Source organism: Rhinatrema bivittatum, chromosome 8, assembly GCF_901001135.1.
Source record: "Rhinatrema bivittatum chromosome 8, aRhiBiv1.1, whole genome shotgun sequence".
Classification (NCBI taxonomy): domain Eukaryota; kingdom Metazoa; phylum Chordata; class Amphibia; order Gymnophiona; family Rhinatrematidae; genus Rhinatrema; species Rhinatrema bivittatum.
The window spans coordinates 183678802-183703960 of NC_042622.1; the positions used below are offsets into that span (position 1 = coordinate 183678802).

The window sequence follows — 25159 nt, forward strand, 5'->3', positions numbered from 1 at the left end:
GTTGGAGGGGGGATTAGCTGTACCCAACATGCTTCACTATTACATTGCAGGGCAATTGAGACCAATAGTTGCATGGCATGATAGTACACTGGGTCTTGATTGAGCAGCAGAGGATGGGGAGAATGAGTCTTGCTGCTCTACCGTGGCAGCCTACTAACACGTGGAGGGCATGCCTGGATATGTTGCCCACAACCAGGCATACGCTGACCTTATGGAAGAAGTGGAAATCTAAAGTGGTGGGCGCTAAGTCTTACTACTACCTTACCAGCCTTTACCACAATACCTCATTCCCGTCCGGTTTACCTGAGTTAGCCTTTACGGCCTGGAAAATGAGGGGCTTCTCACGCCTGGAGCATCTCTGGGGGATGCCGATTTTCTGTCCTTTACTCAACTCAGGGAGAGATTTCATCTCCCCGCTACGGAGTTCCTCTCTTATAAGCAGATTTCCCACTTCTGCCAAGTCCATGCTGTGTCCACGGATTTGAGGGTGGGGAAGACGCTTTTTGAGGGCTACTGCTCTGAACCACATAAGTATAAAGGCATGCTTTCTAAAATATATAAAATTTTAAACACTAAAATGGCAGCTATGCCTTCACATATTAGGGCCTGGCAAAGTGACCTAGGCGAGCAGGCAGTAGAACGTGATTGGGAGCAGATCTATCACAATATCAGCAAAGCATCTGTGTCATCACTTGTGATAGAAAATGGGTATAAAATGTTGTACCGCTGGTATTTAACACCTGATCGTTTGAGGAAAATGATACCTAATTATGAGGGGCTCTGCTGGAGGGGGTGTAACGCCCGAGGGACTTTCCTCCATATGTGGTGGGAGGGTGCTTGTATTAAACCGTTGTGGCGGCAGCTGGAGCAATGTCTCGCGACAGTACTAGCAACTTCAGTGAGTCTTTCTATGGCTGGTGCCTTGTTGAACTCTCCCCTGGATGCCGACTTCTCCCTCGCATCGGAGTTTTGTGTCCAAGCCTGCATAGCTACAAGATTGGAGATAGCAAGGACATGGAAGGATAAAAAGGGACCGCCGTTTGCATCCGTGTTGCACAGGCTGGACCGCCTTTGCACCATGTATCGCCTCACAGCAGTCAAGCACCAAAGGACAGAGAAATACCACCGGATTTGGGACTCATATCTTGGTTGGAGACGGACCTGGGATCCATAGCCACTGGGATTCGGTAGATGGGGACATCCTGGCACTCACACACTCAAGAAGCACAAATATAAGTCTGATTTCTTGTTTGCCGAATTTTATTATTCTGATTTAGGTTACATTGGATTGCTGTTGACATTCATCGTTTTGCACTTGTTTCTTGCATTGCCTGAATGGGAGGGAGGGGGATTTCTTGGGGGATAAGTGTACAATAATTGCCTTGGTGGTCCATTTGTTTATGGAGTCACAGATTGCTTGTTGTCTTTTGAGCTGTGATCATCAATAAAAATTATAAATGGAAAAAAAAAAAATTATTCAGAGTAGTTAAATCACAAGCAGACTGTGATACATTACAGGAGGACCTTGCAAGACTGGAAGATTGGGTATCCAAATGGCAGATGAAATTTAATGTGGACAAGTGCAAGGTGTTGCATATAGGGAAAAATAACCCTTGCTGTAGTTACACGATGTTAGGTTCCATATTAGGAGCTACCACCCAGGAAAAAGATCTAGGCTTCATAGTGGATAATACTTTAAAATCGTCGGCTCAGTGTGCTGCAGCAGTCAAAAAAGCAAATAGAATGTTAGGAATTATTAGGAAGGGAATGGTTAATAGAACGGAAAATGTCATAATGCCTCTATATCGCTCCATGGTGAGACCGCACCTTGAATACTGTGTACAATTCTAGTCGCCGCATCTCAAAAAAGATATAGTTGCGATGGAGAAGGTACAGAGAAGGGCAACCAAAATGATAAAGGGGATGGAACAGCTCCCCTATGAGGAAAGGCTGAAGAGGTTAGGGCTGTTCAGCTTGGAGAAGAGACGGCTGAAGGGGGATATGATAGAGGTCTCTAAGATCATGAGAGGTCTTGAACGAGTAGATGTGACTCGGTTATTTACACTTTCGAATAATAGAAGGACTAGGGGGCATTCCATGAAGTTAGCAAGTAACACATTTAAGACTAATCGGAGAAAATTCTTTTTCACTCAACGCACAATAAAGCTCTGGAATTTGTTGCCAGAGGAGGTGGTTAGTGCAGTTAGTGTAGCTGGGTTCAAAAAAGGTTTGGATAAGTTCTTGGAGGAGAAGTCCATTAATGGCTATTAATCAATTATACTTAGGGAATAGCCACTGCTGTTAATTGCATCAGTAGCATGGGTTCTTCTTAGTGTTTGGGTAATTGCCAGGTTCTTGTGGCATGGTTTTGGCCTCTGTTGGAAACAGGATGCTGGGCTTGATGGACCCCTTGGTCTGACCCAGCATGGCAATTTCTTATGTTCTTAATTTGCACCTCCAGTGAGGAGAGTTTGTCCATCTTGGAATCTTAATCTTGTTCTCAGAGGTTTGTGTGAGGCATCTTTTGAACTTCTCTGGAGAGTGATGCTTAAGGATTTGACCCTAATGGTGTGGTTTTTTTTAGTGGCCATTTGTTCAGCTAGTAAAAGTTTCTTGAGTTGCAGCCTTTGTCTTGCTGTGATCCATTTCTACAGATTTTGGACTCAGGAGTGTCCTTGTGGATGGTACCTTCGTTTTTACTTAAGGTGGTATCGGCGTTTCATGTGAATCAGACGGTGGAGCTTCCGGCCTTTCTGGAGTTGGATTCTTCCACACCTCATGTGTGCGGTACCTTAAAAGTTTGGATGTCTGCAGGACTTTCCTGAGTATGTCAAAGTAACAAATGATTTTAGGAAGTCTGACCAACTTTTTGTTTTATGGAGTGGTTTGAAGAAAGGTACCCAGGCTTTCAAGGCTACCATTGCGTGGTGGCTCACAGAGGCTATTGGGTCGACATACATTCTCAAGGGGTGTCAGGTGCCTGAAGACTTGAGGGCGTTCTCAGGCGCTAGAAATTTGTAGAGCGGCTACTTGGAAGTCACTGCATACTTTTGCAAGGCATTATTGTCTGGATGTGGGGGGGTCCGGAGTCTTGGTTGTTTTGCGAGTATGTCTTGCAAGCGGGACTCTCCAGGTCCCACCCTAAGTAGGGAGCTTTGGTACATCCCAGGAGTCTGGACTGATCTGGGTACGAACAAGGAAAGGAAAATTGGTTCTTACCTGCTAATTTTCATTCCTGTAGTACCACGGATCAATCTAGGACTCACCCAGTCTGTGGAGGTGGAGAGTCATCAGCTCAGCTGTTTTATTAATAGAAAATAGTTAGATTATGGTATAGAATATAGAGTTCTTGAAAATTTTTCTAAATTTAAGTTGGTTGATGTGTTTACAAATTTTTTTTGTGCCTGAGTACAGGTCAATACTGAGGAACTGCAGGTGGCACGCACCAGGGATTATGTAGCAGTGTTAGTAAAACTTTCTCTGTCTCCATCTGCTGGCAGGAATTCTTAAATCAAGAGTCTGGACTGATCCGTGATGCTACAGAAATGAAAATTAACAGGTAAAACCAATTTTCCTATATGCAGGCACTATTCGCTGATCCCCAAACACATCTCAGGCGCTCCGGTTTTAAAGGAGGCTAGAAATTGTTGTTTTGTGATTCTACATGGCTTTATGTAGCTGCTGTGCACAAGGGCTATATTTGGCTGAGTGAATCTAACCAGCTAACTCCTTAATTAACTGGTTTTTGGAAATTACCCTCAAAATGCAGTGGGGAAATGGATGTGGAGAAAGACAGATATTTGAAAAGATATGCGCTTGTGATTAGCATAAATGCAAAGGCTAGTGAAATATGTTACACAAATGAGTAAAGATTTAAAAGCTCTTTATCCCAGGACAAGCAGGATGCTAGTCCTCACATATGGGTGACGTCACTGACTGAGCCCTATTGCGGGAAAACTTTCTGTCAAAGTTTCTAGAAACTTTTGACTGGCACTCTGAGCCCACTGAGCATGCTCAGCATGCCATGATATTCTCTGCCATAGGGGTCTCTCTTCAGTCTTCGTTTTTCCGCGCTGCTGTAAGCATCGCGGAGATAGGAGTCCTTTGAGTTTTCCCTCACATTTTTCTGACTGAAAAGTCATTGATTTCAAAATATTTTCTCCCACAAAGGGATTTTTTCTCTCTTTCACCGGCCAGTGAAAAACTAGTCTCGTTTTTACTTAAAGTAAAAACCTTTTTCTCTCAGAATTTTTTCCTCCCTCTTTTCATCGGCTGTTGCTGAAAAGATGGCTTCAGGGTTTAAAAAATGTCCGATTTGTAATCGGAATATGTCTATAACAGACCCACACCTTGAGTGTGTTCTCTGTTTAGGGGACAAGCACGATGTTTCATCCTGCCCTCAATGTGCAGAGATGACACCCAAAGGAAGGAAACTGAGACAGGAAAAAATGGAACACCTTTTCCACCTACAGCTTATTCCTTCTCCCTCGACATAGACAAAATCGTCCCCAGCAGGAGTTTCTAAAAAGGTTTTGCTGAAGAGACGTCGACTAGAGGGATCGGGAGATCAAGCATCGCTGTCGCCGGCATCGATAAGGTCGGTAGTCGAGCATAGGCCCAAACATAGGCAACGACACAGACACACACCGACGTCAGCGGTAACCCTCTCCCCGGGAGAACAGACCGCAAAACGGCAGAAGACTAAGGAAACTCCGCCGCCACCGTCAGGGCCCACATCGCCGATATAGCCTATACAAGATTCGGGTGATGTATTATCAACTCCCACACCGCCACCGCATACAGCTACTCCATCTCTCCCAGCTGTATCGGAGGAATTGTCAATTTTAATACGACAAGCGGTAGCCCAGGCCCTAAAGGAGCAGATTCCGGCGACAGCACCGATGCCCGCAGTTTTGCCGGTGACATCACCGATGCCGGTGACGGTCATAGATGCCGATTTTCACAATTGCACCGATGCCAGGTACTAAAGCTACGATGACTTCAAGACAGCCATCGAAGATAATAGCCCCATCTTCGGTCCTGAAGCCGATACCATCGGTGCCACTCACTCCTGGGGCTCCAGGACACTCAGAGTCAGCACTACACCAGATATTAATGAAAAGGTATCAGGATATGCTTGATTCTCTTCCCTCTAATCCACGGGAAGAGCATCCTGAGGAATCATCTACTGAAGATCCATTACCAGGACCTTCTGGAATTCCTCCACCACCTAAAAGTTCAACAACTTCTCCACAAGTCCAAGAATATGACACTTGGAGTGACACACTATCAGAAACTTCATCTGAAGGCTTTATGTCTGAGCCATCTCCACCTGATCCACGGAAAAAATCTCCTCCAGAAGATTTTTCCTTCACAACTTTTGTCCAGGAAATGGCTGACACCATTCCCTTCAAATTAGTAACAGAGCAAGATACCAGACAACAAACCCTGGAGGTACTTCAATTTGTAGACCCTCCAAAGCGAGTGGTGGCTATACCAGTACATGATGTTCTCCTAGAATTGCAACATCGTATTTGGGAACATCCTTGCTCAGTGCCAGCTGTCAATAAACGTATGGACAGTACATATTTGGTGCAGTCTGCTCCTGGCTACCAGAAGTCGCAGCTCCCTCATCAATCAGTTGTGGTGGAGTCTGCTCAGAAAAAATCCAAACGAATTAGACCACAATCATCAAATCCCCCAGGCAAAGACCACAGATTTTTGGATTCCCTGGGTCGCAGGGTCTATCAAGGGGCCATGTTGAATTCGAGAATCTCTTCATACCAACTCTACATGACTCAATATCAAAGGGACTTGTGGAAACAAATGCAGGAGTTTCTTCCATCTCAACAACAAGAGGCAGCACAAGCCATCATCCATAAAGGACTGGAGGCAGGTAAACATGAAGTCCGAGCAGCCTATGACTGCTTTGAAATGGCTTCCAGGGTGGCTGCATCAGAGATCAGTGCCAGAAGATGGGCATGGTTTAAGGCCTCTGACCTCAGGCCTGAGGACCAGGATAAATTAGTAGATCTCCCCTGCTTAGGAGAGAACCTTTTTGGATCCAAAGTCTAGGATGCAGTCACACAGTTGAAAGAACATACTGAAACCCTCAGACAGCTTTTATCAATTCCACAGGATCCCCCTACGCACTCTGGGCGTAGGCCTCAAAGAAAATAATCTAGAAGGCCTTTTTATAGACAAAGGAGGTACTACCCTCCTACATCTAGGGCCAGACCTTCTAGAACACAGCAAAGGCCTCAACCAAAACAACCTAGGGCAACTAGACCTCAACCTCCGCCGCAGACAGGCCCTGCTACTGGGTTTTGAAACCATTTCCAGAGAACACAGCTACATCTCCAATCCTCAGCCAGAACTTCCTGTAGGAGGCCGAGTATCCGAATTTTACAACAATTGGATACCAATAACAGACCAATGGGTACTTGCAATAGTATCTCGAGGTTACCAACTCAATTTCCTCTCAATTCCAACAGATTCTCCTCCGAGACCTCTCTCTCTCAGTGACAATCACATACTCCAGGTGCAAGTAGAATTATCCACCCTTCTGAAAGCCAGGGCTGTAGAGCCAGTGCCCCGGGCTCAGCAGGGCAGAGGATTCTATTCCCGGTATTTCCTCATTCCAAAGAAAACCGGAGGCCTACGTCCCATCCTAGACCTCAGAAATCTCAACAAATTTCTAAAGAAAGAAAAGTTCAGGATGGTCTCTCTAGGCACCATGCTTCCACTTCTTCAAACAGGAGATTGGCTTTGTTCTCTGGATCTTCAAGACGCTTACACTCACATTCCAATATACCCTCCTCATCGCAAATATCTGCACTTCATGGTGGGGCATCAACATTTCCAGTACAGAGTACTACCATTCGGACTTGCCTCTGCTCCCAGAGAATTCACCAAATGTCTAGCAGTAATAGCAGCACACTTGCACAAGGAAAGGGTCCATGTTTTTCCCTACTTAGACGACTGGCTCATCAGAAGTCAATCTCAACAAGGAGCTCTGGCTTCTCTCAGTCGAACAATTACTGTACTTCACTCCATGGGCTTTCTCATCAATTATCAAAAGTCCCATCTTACTCCATCTCACCTGCTTCAGTTCATAGGAGCAGAATTGAACACCATCCGTTCAAAGGCCTTTCTACCCGAGGATCGAGCAGAAACACTGTCCCTGTTGGCAAACTGATGAGCAACGGCTCATCAGTTTCTAACTTTACTAGGCCACATGGCCTCCACAGTTCATGTCACTCCTATGGCAAGGCTAGCCATGAGGGTAACTCAATGGACTTTAAGATCACAATGGATCCAAGCCATTCAACCGCTGCATTCTCCAATTCAGTTAACCAACCAGCTGCATTCATCTCTACTTTGATGGGTGAACAAGGACAATTTGCGCAAAAGCCTATCCTTCCAACAACCAGTCCCACAGATAACGCTAACTACAGATGCATCCACCTTGGGTTGGGGAGCTCACATACACAACCTCCAAACCCAGGGTACTTGGACAAAACTCGAAGCAACATTTCAAATCAATTTTTTGGAGCTTCGAGCTATACGTTATGCGCTTCATGCGTTCAAAGACTGCCTTTCACAAAAGACTGTTCTGATCCAAACGGACAGCACAGTAGCCATGTGGTACATCAACAAACAGGGAGGTACGGGCTCATATCTCCTTTGTCAGGAAGCTGCACAGATTTGGGGCTGGGCCCTGAACCACTCAATGTTTCTCCGGGCCACTTATCTGGCAGGCATTCACAACGTAGTGGCAGATCGACTCAGTCGTCACTTCCAACCACATGAATGGTCCCTGGATCCCGCAGTAGCGACCAGGATATTTCAACATTGGGGACAACCAACAATAGACCTCTTTGCGTCACATCTGAATCACAAAGTGGACAAATTCTGTTCCCTGCACAAACAGAAAAACCAGCCAGCCAAGGATGCCTTTGTTCGCCCTTGGAACTCAGGCCTTCTATACTCGTATCCTCCGATACCGCTCATAACCAAAACTCTAGTGAAGCTACAACAGGACAAGGGGTCCATGATCCTCATAGCCCCGTATTGGCCTCAACAAGTATGGTTTCCCACACTTCTAGACCTCTCAGTCAGGGATCCAATTTGCCTGGGAGTAACTCCCACTCTCATAACTCAGGGTCGGTTGCACCATCCCGACCTTCAATCCCTCTCCCTGACAGCATGGATGCTGAAAGCTTGATATTACAACCACTCAATCTTTCAACCAATGTATCTCAAGTGCTTATAGCTTCACGTAAACCTTCCACACGAAAGAACTATTCTTCCAAATGGAAACTATTTGCTTTGTGGTGCCGGCAAAAGAATATTGATCCTTTCACCTGCCCCACTACTTCTCTACTAGACTACTTATACCATCTTTCAGAATCTGGTCTCCAGACTTCATCTGTAAGAGTACACTTGAGTGCAATCTCAGCTTACCATAACAAGATGGGAGATGCACCAATATCCACACAACCTCTTGTCAGTAGGTTTATGAGAGGTTTAACTCAACTTAAACCACCAATTCGGCCCCCAGTCACAGAATGGGACCTGAATCTGGTTTTAACAAGACTCATGCGTTCTCCTTTCGAACCCATGAATTCCTGTGATTTTAAATTTCTCACATGGAAGACTATCTTCCTCATAGCCATTACATCAGCAAGAAGGGTAAGTGAGTTACAAGCACTTGTCACTTATTCACCCTACATGAAATTACTACATGACAGAGTGGTTCTCCGTACACATCCAAAATTCCTTCCCAAAGTGGTTACAGAATTCCACTTGAACCAATCCATAGTTTTACCCACATTCTTTCCAAGGCCTCATTCTCACCAGGGAGAACGAGCCTTACATACCTTGGACTGTAAGCGTGCGTTAGCATTCTACTTAGACCGCACTGCAGTCCACAGGAAATCCACTCAACTCTTTGTATCTTATGATCTAAACAAACCGGGTAAGGCAGTGGGTAAACATACTCTATCCAACTGGTTAGCAGATTGCATACAGTTTTGCTATGCAAAAGCAGGCCTTCCTCTCCAAGGGCAAGTAAAGGCGCATTCAGTAAGGGCAGTGTCAACCTCTGTAGCACACTATCGTTCAGTGCCAATTCTTGACATATGTAAAGCAGCAACATGGAGTTCTCTTCACACCTTTGCAGCTCATTACTGTTTGGACAAAGAAGGATGACAAGATTCAGCCTATGGACAATCTGTAAAGAACTTATTCCCAGTTTAATCCCAACTCCTTCTACATCCAACCTGCTGTGATTTTCTGCAGATTCATTTTCAACAACAATAATTCAATGTTGCTTCACTACCACATGACTCAGCCTTTAGCTTGCTAATCACCCATGTGTGAGGACTAGCATCCTGCTTGTCCTGGGATAAAGCAAAATTGCTTACCTTGTAATAGGTGTTATCCCAGGACAGCAGGATGTAGTCCTCACGAAACCCACCTGCCACCCCGCGGAGTTGGGTCTCTTACCTTTTATTATTTTATTTTTGCTAAAGCTTATTGCTGCATACGAGACTGAAGAGAGACCCCTGTGGCAGAGAATATCATGGTATGCTGGGCATGCTCAGTGGGCTCAGAGTGCCAGTCAAAAGTTTCTAGAAACTTTGACAAAGTTTTCCCGCAATAGGGCTCCATCAGTGACGACACCCATATTTGAGGACTACATCCTGCTGTCCTGGGATAACACCTATTACAAGGTAAGCAATTTTGCTTTACATACAAGCCAGTTGTAGATCTCGTGAGGAGCAGGGTATGGTGGCATCAATATATTTTACAGATTTGGTTGTTGAAGAATCAAGCCACGGTATCCTGCCTTAACGTTTGGACACATTTGATAGTTCTAATGGATTTCAGTCACAGACTTTAAAGTGGATGTTTTTTCTTTTCCATGCTCTTATTTTCTTTTTTGTACTTTTCTATAGGAAAAAAAATTTGTGGGTTTTTTTTTTTTTTTTTTTTTTTTAAATATCTAGGGAAGTCTGATCAGTCATTGATACATTTGTGTACTTTACTTAACTGGCTCTTAAGATTTGTTACAATGTTTGTACTGCTTCAAATATCATTCCTGTAGACCGGCCCCAAATGTTCATTTCCATTGCATGCACATTTTTTCCCCTTGTCTGTGTATGTACATGTTCTAAATACATCCTGTTCAACAATTTTTTTTTTTTTTAATTAATATATAAATTTCATTTGTTAGCACACAAGGTTTCACAGTTGGGTGGAATGTTTAAGCCTTCTGTTTCCTTTATTTCTGGTTAGTTTGCCATCTCTTGGAGCAGGAGCGGCAGCAGCACAACCAGCTGAAACATACCTGGCAGAAGGCCAACGACCAGTTTCTGGAGTCCCAGCGGTTGATGATGAGGGACATGCAGCGCATGGAAATTGTCCTCACTTCGGAACAGCTCCGCCAGGTGGAAGAATTGAAAAAGAAGGGCCAGGTGAAGCCAGCCTTCCTTTGCCAAACACAACTGCAAAATTTACACAGCTGGTTGGGTTAATTCTGTCTGAGTTTTGCAGATTATGAATTGTCTTGAGGGCTAAGGTAATTTTACAATTGTGTTTGTAGGCAACACTAAACCATCATCATTTGGACTGAAAATTCTGCTCTGCTAGCATTTGTGATCTAAGCTGTGATTTGGCATGCCCTTTATACTTCTACATGATACTAATTTTGAAATAATTGAGATTGCTTGTCACACAGATCAGTAAGATATCTGTTTTGAGAGCCAGGTTTGATTCTTGAATTATAATATTGTCTGTAATTTCTTGGTTCCCATAGCCTGGATTTCTCTGCTACCAGGAGGTTAAAGACATGTAAGAATTAAGTTAACATGTTGGATAAATGACTCCTGATATTCCTGTTTAGTACAAGTGAACATGTAGAGAGGGCCTGGGATAGAATTTGGAAAAGTGTTTTGTTCTTCAGAAGCCTGTTCCCTGTAGATCTTTATATTTCTTTGCTTTAATCCCTCTTCCTCACTTTTACCAGATCTGATTTCCCTTTCTCTCTGGTAGTGTCTGTCTGGTTACATTTGTCCTAACATTTTACATTTTGCTTCTCCATGTGAGAGGCACCCTTTTTGTTCTCCAAGTTCATGGAGAATATGCTGTAAGTGGTGACATGTTGGTGCAAATGGTTTTATTTACTAGTCCTGTTCATACCTGCAGGAGGAAGAAGAACAGCAAAGACTTAAAAAAAGAAAAGACCAGAAACAAAGAGGAGCTGAAGAACTGGGAGCTGCTCTTTCAGCCCATGAAGAGTCCATCCCAAATTGTCCAGATGAAGAGGTAATAAGAATTTACTAGATAGTGAGAAAATGGTTACTTTCTCACTAACTTTTTTTCTCAAAGAAAGTAATCATTGAAGAAACTTTGTGTTGGTGGTGGGAAGGGGGAAGGTATAATGAGGGAGAAAGGGAGAGGATTGTTGGAAAGAAGTCAAGGTTTCAATGGCCCTAAATCAAGTAAACTTGGAAGTTAGTTTTGGAATTTAGGTCATATTTAAAACTCAGCAGAAAATCAAATTTTCCAGTACACCCTTGCCCTTCATATTTGTTGGGTGGATTGTCAGATGAGGTCTTGTTAGGATTATGGAGACTAATGTATCATTAGAGGAGGGTTTGGTATCAAAGGTTTTGAAGACAGCAATTATCACCTCTGTTTTAAAGAATAAGTTGGATCTGAGAGATTGTAGTAGTTACAGGCCGGTATCCAATCTGCCTTTTGCAGCAGAGTTGGAAAAGATTGTAGCTGTTCAAATCTCCCAATTTTGGAAAAAATTCAGAAATTGGATGTAGCACAAGCAGGTTTTGGAAGAGGTGTAGTACTGGTAGCTATGGTAGAAGAAGTACTACCTCATTTGGATGCAGATCAAACTGTTTTAGTAAATCACAAAATCTTGTCTCGCTGTCAAGGGTTGGGCCTGAATGGTTTAGTTTTAAAATGGATTGCATTATTTATTTATTTATTATTATTTTTTTTTTTTTTTTTGCAGGGGCAATTCTAAGCTGTTAATTTTCAGGGAGTATGCTCTTTTAGGGAAGTGAAGAATGGTGTCCCACAGGGGTGATCTTTGTCTCCCTTACTTTTTAATATTTATTTAGCCCCGTTAGGAAAATGAATTCGCTGCTTTGATTTTATTCCTTTTATGTACATTGCTGATGACATTCAGGTGGTGGCTACTTTGGCAATGAATGAGAATGAGGTGATAGGGCAATTGAATGATTGTGTAGAGCCTGTAAGGGGTTGGTTAAAGAAGAGCATGTAGGTACTGAATTCAAAGAAAATTGAAGTGTTGCAGATTTGGTCCTGTTAGAAATGTAAATTGTATATTGAGGGAGTGGAATTGGTTGCTCTGGAGGAAGTAAAATCTCTAGGGGTTAAATTAGATGGTAATCTAATGATGAAAAGCAGGTGTTGGAAGTGACAGGTAATGCCTGTTCCTGTGCATTCCCCAGATCAGTCCAGACAAGTGGGTTTTGCATCTCTCTCAGCAGATGGAGGCAGAGAATGAAAACTTTTCAGGCACTGCTATATAACCGAGAGTGCCACCTGCTGTCCCTCAGTATTTCTCTGTCTCTAGCAGATGGCAGAGGTGCAAACCTGCAGTGTGGATTTTTGAGTTAAAAAAAAAAAGTAGTAGTATAAGATTCTTAACAGGGAGGCTCACCAAGGTTTTAGGTTCCTTCATGGGCCATCCCTTGGGTAGAGCAGGGCAAGCTAGCTTGACCCTTGTCAGATGGGGTGAGGGTGGGGGGTGAAAGCCCAGGATACTAGTTCCCTTAACTCCTCTGGGTCCCCACCACCATCAGTGGTCTCCTCCTGGCATCCAGAAGAGAGAGATATTTCTTTCATCTTCCTTGCTGTGTGTTTGATTTTTTGGTGTATGCTCCTTTAAAAAAATAAATAAAAATAAAAACAATTAAAGGTTGAGGGAGGAGACTCTGTCAAACGCTGATTGGCCTGACTATTGGGAGGCAGGGTCAAGTGAGTGGGACCAGATTTCGGCTGACCGCCGAGCTAGGTGCTTGAGCACCATCGGGAGCACCCTGCTGGCAGTTTTCGGCAGCAGGGGCTATTTTAGGTCCGATCACGACAGCATGGCACCTTCCACTCTGCATGGGAAAGTTTGCTCCAAACAGTTGCACCTCAGCTTGACCACATTTTGTGTGGAGTGTCTCTGGAGGGCTGGGATGTCTGCGGGACCCTCGGGGTTGGGGGGTAGGGGTGGATTATGAGATCGGCTGGGCCGGTGCAAGAGACCCCACGGGGGGGGGGGGAGGGGGTCAGCGGAGATGGCAGCCATTTTGCCTTCACATGGTAGGAGTTGGGCTACTGTAAGAGAGCCTTGTTACTCCCCTCCCCGCTTTTTTCCCCAATGATCAGTGTCCTGCTGGTGGCAGGGAAGGGGAAGAGGACCAGGGGGATGCAGAGCAGGATCAATCATCTTCTGATTCTGAGGAGTTTGTCCTGCTTCTCCATAAGGCCTATTTGGCCAGGAAGGAGACAGGGTTCAAGTGGCCGCTTCCCAGGAAGACCTGAGAGGCTAAGAAGCCTAGGGATGAGAAGCAGGCAGGATCGGGAGGGATCCTGTGACTCCTTGTGCTTGGGCTGCTGAGGAGGGGGGACACGTCGGAAGAGACTGATGACTCTGATCTGCTGCAGGGAAGTCTGCTGGATCTGGGCAAGAACCCTGAGAGCGTTTTGGTGGATCCAAAACAGGATTTGGATGATGACCCAATTGCAGAGGGCAACTATCCTGGGGTGGTCAGACTGTTCTGTAGGGAGGAACTGGGTTCGCTAATTCCCCAGGTGTTGGATGAGTTGGAGATTAAGGTCACACAGGAAGATTCGGACAATGAGGGGGTGAACCTAGTCCTGAAGGGGCTGTGGTGTCTTTTCCTTTGCCCAAGAAGGTAAAGAAATTGGTGGATCGGGAGTGGGAGGCTCCCAAACCAGGCCAGGTAGCCAGAGCTATGGCTAAGTTATATCCCTTGCCGGAACAGACCTTGGAATCGTGGCAGATTCCCAAGGTGGATATGGCAGTGTCTGCAGTGACCAAAAAGACAACCATCCAGTTGGCAGGGTTGGCTGCTCTGAAGGATATCAAGAATCGGAAGCTGGAAATTTTGCTGAAGAGGCTTTTTGAGGTTTATACTTTGAACCTTCCTGCGGAAGGACACGAGAAGGTGTCTGTGACAACAGCTAAGGCCGCTCAGGCTGCCCGCTTGGAAGCAGGAGTGGTCTATGTGGCCGATGCCTTCTATAACATGATCCAGACTTCCGCCAGGAATATGGTCTCTGCGGTTGTAGCGCGGAGGCTTCTGTGGTTGCGAAATTGATCAGCAAACGTGTGGTCTAAAGCCTAGCTGTCCAACCTCCCCTTCAAAGGCAAGTTGCTATTCGGAGAGGATCTGGAGCAACTGATGAAGCAGTTGGGGGAGTCGAATGGCAGTAAGTTACCTGAGGACAAAAAAACCACCAAAAAGTCCTTTACCCCGCGTGCTCATTTCCGAGACGTGAGGATATTTAGTTCGAGCAGAAGCCCTTTGCCTACGGTGCAGAAGCAGGGCTCGGCAGGCAGCAGACCTTTTGAGCACAACGTAGACCTCCTTAAGGCGGTGGTGCCCAGGGGGGAGGCAGAAGTAAGATTGGCCAATGAAGGCAAGCTGTTCTGCTCCTCTCCAGATGCTATCGGAGGGAGGCTGTCCCTCCTTTTACGAGGAGTGGACCAGGATCACGTCAGACCAGTGGGTTCTGGAGGTGGTAACAGATGGCTACGCCTTAGAATTTTCTCGACCGCTCAGGGATGCTTTTGTAATCTCCCGCTGTGTCTCCATTTCCAAGCAGGAAGTGGTACAGGATATTTTGCAATGTCTACAGCTCCTGTGCGCAATTTTTCCGGTACCCCCAGGAGAGGGGACGGAAGGTACTCCGTTTATTTCGTGGTTCCCAAGAAGGAGGGGACCTTTCGGCTCATTCTCAATCTTCAAAAGGTCAGTGCTGCCCTCAGGGTTCTGTGTTTTCGGATGAAAATGTTGCGGATTGTGATAGCACTGTGCAAAGGGGAGTATTTGGCGTTATTGGATTTGACTGAGGCCTATCGCCATATCCCCATATGGGCTGAGCACCAAGAGGTTCCTGAAGTTCATGATTCTAGGGGAGCACCTCCAGTTTTGGATTCTTCCCTTTGGGCTGGTGACGGCGCAGCAGACATTCACAAAAGTGGTGGTGGTGGTAGCTGTGGCACTCAGGAGGGAAGGTATCCTGGTACATCTGTACCTGGATGATTGGCTCATCTGGGCAAAGTCAGAAGTGGAGTGGTGCCGTTCAGTTTGGTGGGTCATGCAGCTCCTAGGTTTGTTGGACTGGGTAACGAATCTGATGAAGTCATTTGGAGCCAGCCCAGTCTTTGGAATATTTGGGGGCTAGGTTCAATACCCGAATAGGGAAGGTATTTCTGATCATAGAGAGAGTGGTCAATTTTCAGAATCAGGTGCTTCGTCTTCTGTGGCTTTCGGTTCCCAGAGTCTGGGATTATTTACAGGTCCTGGGATCTATGGCTTCTTTGCTGGAGTTAGTTCCATGGGACCTTTGCTCACATGTGAAGTCTGCAGAGGGCTCTGTTATCCCATTGAAATATGCTTTTGGAGGACGTTCAGCTTCTTTTACCACTTTCCATGGATGCCAGGTCCAGTCTTTCATTGTGGGTGTTTCTGCACAATCTGGTGAAAGGGATGGACCTGGAAGTACCCGACTGGATGGTGGTGACCTTGGATGCCAGCCTCACAGGTTGGGGGGCGATTTGTCAAAGGAAATCAGCCCAGGGACAGTGGTCACCAGAAGAAGCGTCCTGGTTCATCAATCATTTGAAGACCAGAGCAGTTTGCAAAGCCTTGCTTGCATTTTTCTCGCTCATTCAATGAAGGTTTGTTCTCAGACAATGTGACGACTGTGGCATGCATCAATCTTCAAGGTGGAACCAAGAGTTGTCTGTTAGTGCAGGAGGCGCAAGAACTATTTGTTTGGGTGGAGAACCATCTGGCGGGAATAACTGCATCATATGTGGCTGGAGTGGACAAGTCCAAGCAGATTATCTCAGCAGACAGCATCTGGATTTGGGGGAGAGGGAGTTGGTGGAGGCCTTCGCCTTTATTCAGGCCAAAGTTGGACCTCATGGCGGTTCCAGGAAATGCAAAGACTGGTTTTTCAATCGCAGAAGAGAGGTCAGCTCTGAGTGCAGCTGTGGCCTATAACTTTTGCTGTACGTGTTTCCTCCTTGGCCTCTTATAGGTAGAGTGTTGTGTCACATTGAGCTTCTCCCAGGCAGGGTGATTCTGGTGGCACCCGAGTGGCTGTGTCGGCTGTGGTTTGCAGACCTTGTTCATCTGGCGGTAGACTGTCCCATTCGCTTGGCCCATCTGCGAGGGTTGTTGTAGCAGGGACCCATATTTTCAGACTGGGCAGATTGCTTCTGTCTAGCAGCTTTGAGAGGTGACGGCTCTGCTTGAAGGTATGCTCAGAACCTGTGATTATGACTTTGCTTCAGGCGAGGTGGCCCTCCATATCGCTGGCTTATATCCAGGTTTGGAGAGTGTTTGAATCGTGGTGTTTACAGAACAAAGTACAACCTTTAAAGGTGGATATTCCACAGGTTTTGGCCATTTTGCAAAGCAGCTTGGCTGAGGGATTGGCCTATAATTCCCTTTGGGTTCAGGTGGCAGCCTTGGGGCCTCTTCGAGGTAGGGTTCAGGAAAGACCATTGGCATCTCATCTGGATGTGGTGAGCTTCCTCAAAGGAGCAAAACATATGATATATCCAGCCTGAAACCTTCATCTGGTTCTTCGAGTGCTGTGTGGTGCTCGCTTTGAACCGATTAGAAGGGCTTCTTTAAGGGATCTAACCTTGAAGTCTGTTTTCTTGGTGGCTATCTGTTCAGCTAGAAGGATTTCAGAGCTACAAGCATCATGTTTGAACCGTTTCCTATGCTTTTTTGAAGATGTGTCATTGCGTATGGTTCCTTTCTTTTTGCCTAAGGTAGTTTCCTCTTTTCATCTTAACTAGACGGTCGAGCTACCGGCTTTTCCGAATTTGTCACCAGATGCTCTTATGGCAAGGAAGCTTCAGTTATTGGATGTGCGGTGAATAATTTTGCGATACATTAAGGTGAAGAATGCCTTTCAGAAATCAGATCATCTGTTTTGTTCAGTGAAGCAAAGAAGGGAAATAAGGCTTCCAAGGGCACGATTGCAAGATGGCTGAAAGGCGATAAATACAGCATACATCTGTAAGAGTTGGTCAGTGCCGGAGAGTTTGCGGGTGCATTCCACTAGGCGCAGGCAACCTCCTGGGCGGAGTGTCAACTGATTTCTCGACAGGAGATTTGTCGGGCAGCGACACAGTCTTCTCTTCACACTTATACCAAATTACTGCTTGGATGTGCGGGCACCAGAGGAGGCGGATTTGGGGAAAGTGTGTTGTGGGTGGGTCTTTCAAGTTCCCACCCAGTGTAGAGGGGCTTGGATACATCACATTTTTCTGGACTGATATGGGATATGCACAGGAAAGAAAAATGTATCTTTACCTGCTAATTATCGTTCCTGTAATACCACAGATCAGTCCAGAGACCCGTCCCCTTCTTTCAAAAGACTTCCTTGCTTCTGGGTGTTGCTGAGACAGTATATAAACATATGCAGATTTACTAAAAGTGTTCATAGGTTAATATGTTCTTTGTTTGAGACTGAGTCCAAATTTGTATATCAAAATATTTCAAAGCATCAAAATTAAATTATGCATCCGCTGGTTCTTATAAAGAAGATGGTTTCATTCAACCAGCAATAATAAAAACTAAACGTTTTAAAGCTGCTTTTGCATATCTGGCTTTCAGTCTTCACTACCCATGTATTCTCTCTCTACGGTTTTATTTTATGGGTCAAGTCCCTTTCCAGGACTTCATTTTTTTCCCCCATGGGATAAATACCTATTTACCAGTGGAAATCCCTTTTGAAAATTGCCTACATTGTGGTTAAGAGCAATATTGAAAACCCTGTAGGCATGTGCATCATGTATATCCCCCTTCCTTTAACCTCCAAGAACGCAACTAGAATCATTTAATTTCATTTTTGTAATCTAATGTTCAGATATTGCCATCAGCATTTCACTATGCACTAGAAAATATTTCTAGGAGGGGAAGTGACGTCATCCCTCGAGCATGGACGCTTAAGGCGTTAGCTCCCCTCATGCTCTCCACAATCTAAGTAAAATCGGTACGATTGAAGTATTTTATATACAACCTCAGTGAAGTCTGTACTACAAGAGGAGCCTGCGATGACCTCCCGAAACAAATCGGTGGACTTAAAGCATTTTTCTTACGAAACTGGTGGATCGCGTTACGCGGCCTTGCATGACTCACTGGAGCCTGGGGAGGAAGTAATGGCGGATGGGCCCTCGCAGTGCTGCGAGGAGGAGGAAAGCGCCAAGGATAATAGTACAACTGGGGAAAATTCGGAGCCCACTAAAGATTTTAAAAGATGGTTCCAGGAAATACAGAAGGACATAAAATCCATAAAGGAAGATATGCAAGGGGCATTGTCCGAGTTTTGCTCTGAAATGGGAGACTTTGGGAGGTGCGTCGAGGACGTGGAAACAGCCATGGAGGATCAAGCAGCGGAGGTTACCTGGCTGAAAACCGAAATTACTGAATTACAAAAGGCAAACACAGAGGTCTCGCTTAAGGTGGAAGACCTTGAGAATAGATCCCGACGATCTAATATCCAAATACCTGAATCGGATGAGTTTGAAGATGTGGGCCTGGTGGTCCGTAAAATTTGCCGTGCCATTCTCAATGAAAGAGACGATGACTTTGAACACATAGACACTGATATTGTTTTGGATAGAGCGCTGGGTGTGCCGAAAAAGAATGTTCCAAGGGACGTTATTACGTACATCCATAGTTTTCGAATGAAAGATAAAATTATGCACAAGCGCGAAAAATAGGCTCAATTATGCGGGAAGGGCACAACATTGCATTTTATAATGATCTAGCAGCTGCCTCCCTAAAGAAATTAAAGGAGCTCCAAAATGTGACAACATTGTTGAGAGAGGAAAACATCAGATATAGATGGCTGTATCCTTGTGGATACCCAGTAGGCGGAGTGACTTCACAAATACATTCGGAGGCCGAAGCGGATCGATACTGGAAATGGCAGGACTCTCTCTTCCGGAGGTTGGGTCCAACACCTACAAGAAACCCGAGACAGAGCGACACAAATGACAACGTGTAGGTAAGACAGGAACTCGACTGCGGCGAAAATCTGCGGAACAAGGCCTACCAAGAGCAGGAGTCGAGTGAAGGAACTCTGAGGAATAAAAGTGACTATTCAAGTTGCCTAGTGGTCGACTGACTCCCAGAGGACCCAGCCTACTTCACTGAGTACTCTGTTGAAATCATGCTGGTTTGAATTGGACATATAGATATCTAGATATCTTTTATTCTTTCTATAGGGAGAGTATTGGGGGGGAGGGCTCATTCCCAGAAGGTAACACTGTCGCGGCAGTGGTGGTGGTCTATCAGGGGAAGGGGGGGGACTTTATCTTGGGACAGGGGAGGGGGAGAAGCTTGGACACAGATGGGATATTTTGGGGGGTGGTCATGGTGGAGATTAAGATGGAGGGGAGAAATCACAGCTAACAGACATGCACAGACTTTGAGGATCTATACTAATGATGTCCCTTAAATTTGTATCCTTGAATGTCAAGGGATTAAACTCACCATATAAGCGCTCTATTTTGTTTAGAGAACTTCTCACACTGAAAGCATCCATAGTGTTTATACAGGAAACACATCTCCATGAAAGGCATGGGAGATTACTTCACTCACCCCAATATAATCATATACTTTTGGCTGCCAGTACTCCGGCGCACAAATACACGGGGGTGGGGATTCTTGTATCTAAAGATATAATAGTACAGATTGAATCCGTGTATAGGGATGAAGAGGGATGCTTTTTGGTTGTCGCTTTATATTAACAAAGAGCTATATGTTTTAGTTAATGTATATAGACCGAGCATGTTTCAGAGAGAGCTATTTCAGAAAATAGACAAGGTATTACTACAAACTAAGAGTGGAAAATTGATTATAGGGGGGGGATTTTAATTTGGTATGTAATCCCAAAGCGGACTGCTCTAAAGTGGGGAGGGGGGGGGGCATTATTCAAAATCTGATCGGATAGCACTCCAGTGATTTATGGTCAAGTGGCACTTAGTAGACATCTGGCCCGTTAGATACACCACAGGGAGGGATTTTTCATTCTATTCTAAGTTTCATGATACATACACCAGAATTGACTACTTTCTGGTAGATCTAATTCCAAGGAGGTGGGAATCGGGACCATTACGTGGTCAGACGACATACCTATATGGTGGGAATTACAAGGGCAATCATTTGACAACGGATGCAGATTTTGGAAAATAAATGACTCCCTACTAAAGGAGCGAGAGGTGGAATCACAAATTAGGATGGATATAAGGGAATATCTACACAATAATAACTCACTGGATATAACCCCAGTAATACTTTGGGACTGTTTAAAAGCTGTAATCAGGGGGCGTCTAATTGCCATGGCTTCTCATAAAAAGAAAGAGAAGACTCGCCAATATAAGTTATTGAAAGAGAGGTTAGTGGACATGGAAAAGGCACATAAAAGGACACCTACTAGATGTCTCCTAAAGATGCTGGGGGATATTAGACATCAGATATCCGTGGTGGAAAATGAAGAGATAGCATATAAGCTGGATTTGGCTAAGCAAACATACTATGAACATGATAATTGGGCTGGGAAGTTACTGGCCAATTCGTTAAAAGCCAGGACATATCAATCGCAGATTGTAAAAATTAAAGCCGGAGATGGGTCCATGATAGTGGACAATGAGGGGATTAGAAATAGGTTTAAACAGTTTTTCTTTGAGCTGTATTCCTGTGAAACTGAGGCCTCAGATAGTGATCTTGACGAATACTTGGATGGAGTACAGCTTCTTGGTTTGGATACAGAATTAGATGAAAGGCTAGGTCATCCAATCTCCGCAGCAGAGGTGTTAGTAGTAATTGCTGAGCTCAAATCAGGGAAGGCTCCAGGACATCATGCTCGCACCTGAGACACATTACACAGACTTTATGCGGGTCTGTTATGGACTTGGTGTGAGTACAGTCCGGGCACCGATGGAACCCCGACGCCATGGCCTTTGAAAAATTTAGCCACGATACGGTCGACGGCCAGTAGGCCGCGAGGGCCAAACTCGACGGGAATCGACTGAAAATGGGTAAAAACTTACCGGAGTACCGCGGAGTCAAAAATTCGAAGGAGGGACCCCTGGTCGCAAGGCCAGAATGGAGAAAATGGAACTTCTCTTCTCCTCACGGAATTACTAAAAACTTTCATACCCCACAGGGGTCCCTTCTTCGAATTTTTGACTCCGCGGTACTCCGGTAAGTTTTTACCCATTTTCGGTCGATTCCCGTCGCGTTTGGCCCTTGCGGCCTACTAGCAGTCGACCGTATCGTGGCTAAATTTTTCAAAGGCCATGGCGTTGGGGTTCCGTCGGTGCCCGGACTGTACTCGCACCAAGTCCATAACAGACCCGCATAAAGTCTGTGTAACATGTCTCAGGTGCGAGCATGATGTCCTGACTTGCACCAAATATGCCTTAATGACACCAAAAGGTCGCAAGGCCAGAATGGAGAAAATGGAACTTCTCTTCCGTTCTCAAACTCCAACGCCGTCTATTGCATCAACGTCGTCTGAACTGGCACCATCCACTTCGCGTCAGTATCGGCCACTGGTCGGTGACCGTCCGGCATAGACTACTTCTCGGCCTTCGACTACCTCTACTCCCCCTCAGGACCAAGGGGATCGTAGAGAAAAGCATCGACATCGCAAGTCTCAGACCTTCGAGGAAGGAAAATCTTCGACCTCGCCATTGTCTGAGCCGCCATCGAAGAAACCCCATCCAGAAAAGGCACCGACCCTTTCTGCGACTGGGTCACAGATGGGTATCGGGACGAATGGGTATCGGGAGCCGCAACTATGCCTCTGCCTCCTTCTTCCCTTCCGGAGCCGGGGCTGCTTGCTCCAGGTCTCCGTGAAGAACTGGACCGTATGGTTCAGGAGGCCATCGATAAGGCTGCACAGACTCCAAGGTTCCCCGGCGCCGAAATCTGTGCTGGTTGCGGAACTGACCATCGATCCCATTCCGGCAGCATTGGCACCGCTGCTCTCGAAGATGGAAGCGCTCATAGCCGCTTTTCCACTGATGGCTCTGGTGCCTTCCCCACTTACCCTGGCATCGGGAGGGGAAACACCGTTCTGCATTCCTCCATCGGGAGTCCTTCTGATGTCTCAACCATCGATGACGATGCGCCCATCGGCGCCACCGATGCCTTCATCGGTGCCTCCAGTACTTCCCTCGATGCCTTCAGATCCTAGAGCAGGACCTTCAGGAATACCATCGTCCCGTCATTCTCAGGTTCCTACAGGGACAGGTGCTGATCCCTATGACACCTGGGCTGACTATTCATCTCAAGACACCGATGATTTACCATTGCCACCTTCTCCTACTGAAAGTAGGAAGCGTTCTCCTCCAGAGGACTTGTCCTTCATAAATTTTGTGAAGGAAATTTCTGAATTGGTTCCCTTCCAATTACAGACTGAGCAAGATGATATGCATCAAATGATGGAGCTGTTACAATTCCTGGATGCTCCCAAGGAAATAACCTCCATCCCTATTCACCAGGTTCTTTTGGATCTCCTCAAAAAGAACTGGGAACACCCTGGTTCTGTTACTCCAGTCAACAGAAAAGCTGATACCACTTATTTGGTCCAGTCAGCCCCAGGATTCCAGAAACCTCAGCTGGATCACCAATCTGTGGGTTGTAGAATCTGCCCAAAAGAGGCCAAAAAGATCAAAACCCCACTCTTCCCTTCCCCCAGGTAAGGAACAGAAATTCCTGGATGCCATTAGCCGGCGTGTCTTCCAGGGATCAATGCTCATCTCTCGGATCGCCTCCTACCAGCTGTACATGACCCAGTAGATCAGGGTCTTATTCAAGTAGATACGGGACTTTGCAGAGTCCCTGCCTCAGCAATTCCAGGAACAGCTTCAAACCCTGGTATGCAAGGGTTTCGAGGCAGGGAAGCATGAAATAAGATCTTCTTATGATATCTTCGAAACTGCTTCCAGGGTATCTGCAACTGCTATTTCGGCAAGAAGATGGGTCTGGCTTAAGTTTTCGGACTTGCGCCCTGAAGTGCAAGACAGATTATCTGATCTGCCCTGCATAGGAGATAATCTGTTTGCGAACAGTTCAGCGGACGGTGGCGGAACTCAAAGACCATCATGAGACCCTTCGCCAGCTCTCTCTGATGCCCTCTGAGTATTCCTCCAAACAGCCTTTCAGGAAGGATACTAAAAAGTCATTCTTCTGTCCAAAGAAGTCCTATCCACCACCATCTAGAACTCGTTCCACGAGACCTTTCCAAAAGGCCCAGTCTCGTCAACCTCGTAAACAAAAGCCACAAGCAGCTCCTCAGCCGGGCCCTGCTTCCGGTTTTTGACTCCTGCATAGAGAGCAGCAGCCAGTTTCCACTGCCTCAGATACCAGTGGGAGGTCGATTGTACCATTTCAGCAACAGGTGGCATACAATCACCTCAGACCAATGGGTCCTTGCCATAATTTCTCAGGGTTATCACCTGAACTTTCTCTCCATCCCACCGGTCTCCCTCCTCCTCCAGTCCAGAGCAATAGAGCCAGTGCCCTACTCCCAACAAGACTTAGGATTCTATTCCCGGTACTTTCTAATCCCCAAAAAATCAGGCGGTGTTCGTCCAATTCTGGACCTACGTGCCCTCAACAATTACCTCCACCGAGAAAAGTTCAAGATGGTAACCTTGGGTTCCCTCCTTCCTCTTCTGGAAAAAGAAGACTGGCTCTGCTCTCTCGATGTCCAAGACGCGTACACACACATTGCGATAACTCCATCTCATCTCAGGTTCCTGAGATTTCTGGTAGGCCCCAAGCACTATCAGTACTGAGTACTACCATTCGGCCTGGCATCTGCACCACGAGTCTTCGCCAGTCAGGTCATTCTGATTCAGACGGACAACTAGGTGGCCATGTGGTACATCAACAAACAGGGAGGGACTGGCTCCTACCTACTGTGTCAGGAAGCTGCATAGATATTCGATGTACCTCAAGGCCACCTACTTGCCGGGAGTAGACAATGTGTTGGCGGACAAACTAAGTCACGCTTTCCATCCGTACGATTGGTCCCTCAACCCCACAATAGCAAACTCAGTATTCCAACGTTGGGGTTATCCTCGCATAGACTCTTTGCGTCACCTCAAAAATGCAAAGTAGAGCACGTTTGCTCTCTCACTCGCAGCCAACACTCTCAGCCAAGAGATATGTTCTCCCTCTCATGGGCAACCAGTCTCCTATATGCATTCTCTCCACTTCCACTTCTGTCAAAGACTCTTGTGAAGTTACGTCAGGACAAAGGATGCATGATCCTGATAGCACCTCACTGTCCTCGCCAAGTGTGGTTTACAATACTTCAGAATCTCTCCATTCGCAGGCACATTCCCTTGGGAACGGACCCGCTTCTGATGACTCAGAATGACGGGTGCCTACGCCACCCCAATCTTCAAGCTTTGTCCCTGACGGCCTGGATGTTGAAAGGTTAATTCTCCAGCCACTTAACCTCTCGGAGCCAGTTTCCTGTGTCCTGATTGCTTCATGGAAGCCTTCCATGAGAAAGTCTTACCTCTACAAATGGAACAGGTTTAAGTCATAGTGTTCTTCTCAATCCCTTGATCCCTTTATCTGTTCCACCACGAAGTTTCTAGACTATCTCTGGCATTTGTCAGAATCAGGTCTAAAAACTTCCTCCATCAGAATGCATGTCAGTGCGGTGGCCGCCTTCCATAAAGGTGTCACGGACGTTCCTATTTCGGTACAACCCCTCGTAACACGTTTTCCGAAAGGCTTGCTTCACCTCAAGCCTCCACTGCGTCCTCCGGCCCCTTCTTAGGACCTCAATCTGGTTTTGGGTCGGCTCATGA

The 25159-nt window shown here is 45.9% G+C and overlaps 1 protein-coding gene across 3 annotated transcripts in view; it reads left to right on the forward strand.

The window, feature by feature from the left end:
• The window catches only part of RABEP1 (rabaptin, RAB GTPase binding effector protein 1), a 144171-nt gene that overhangs the window by 71061 nt on the left and 47951 nt on the right, over positions 1-25159 (forward strand). For all 3 annotated transcript variants that reach the window (XM_029611999.1, XM_029612000.1, XM_029612001.1), the window contains exons 7-8: positions 10303-10481; positions 11212-11331. In XM_029611999.1, coding sequence (XP_029467859.1) covers positions 10303-10481; positions 11212-11331 — 299 coding nt within the window. The remainder of the gene's footprint in view (positions 1-10302; positions 10482-11211; positions 11332-25159) is intronic.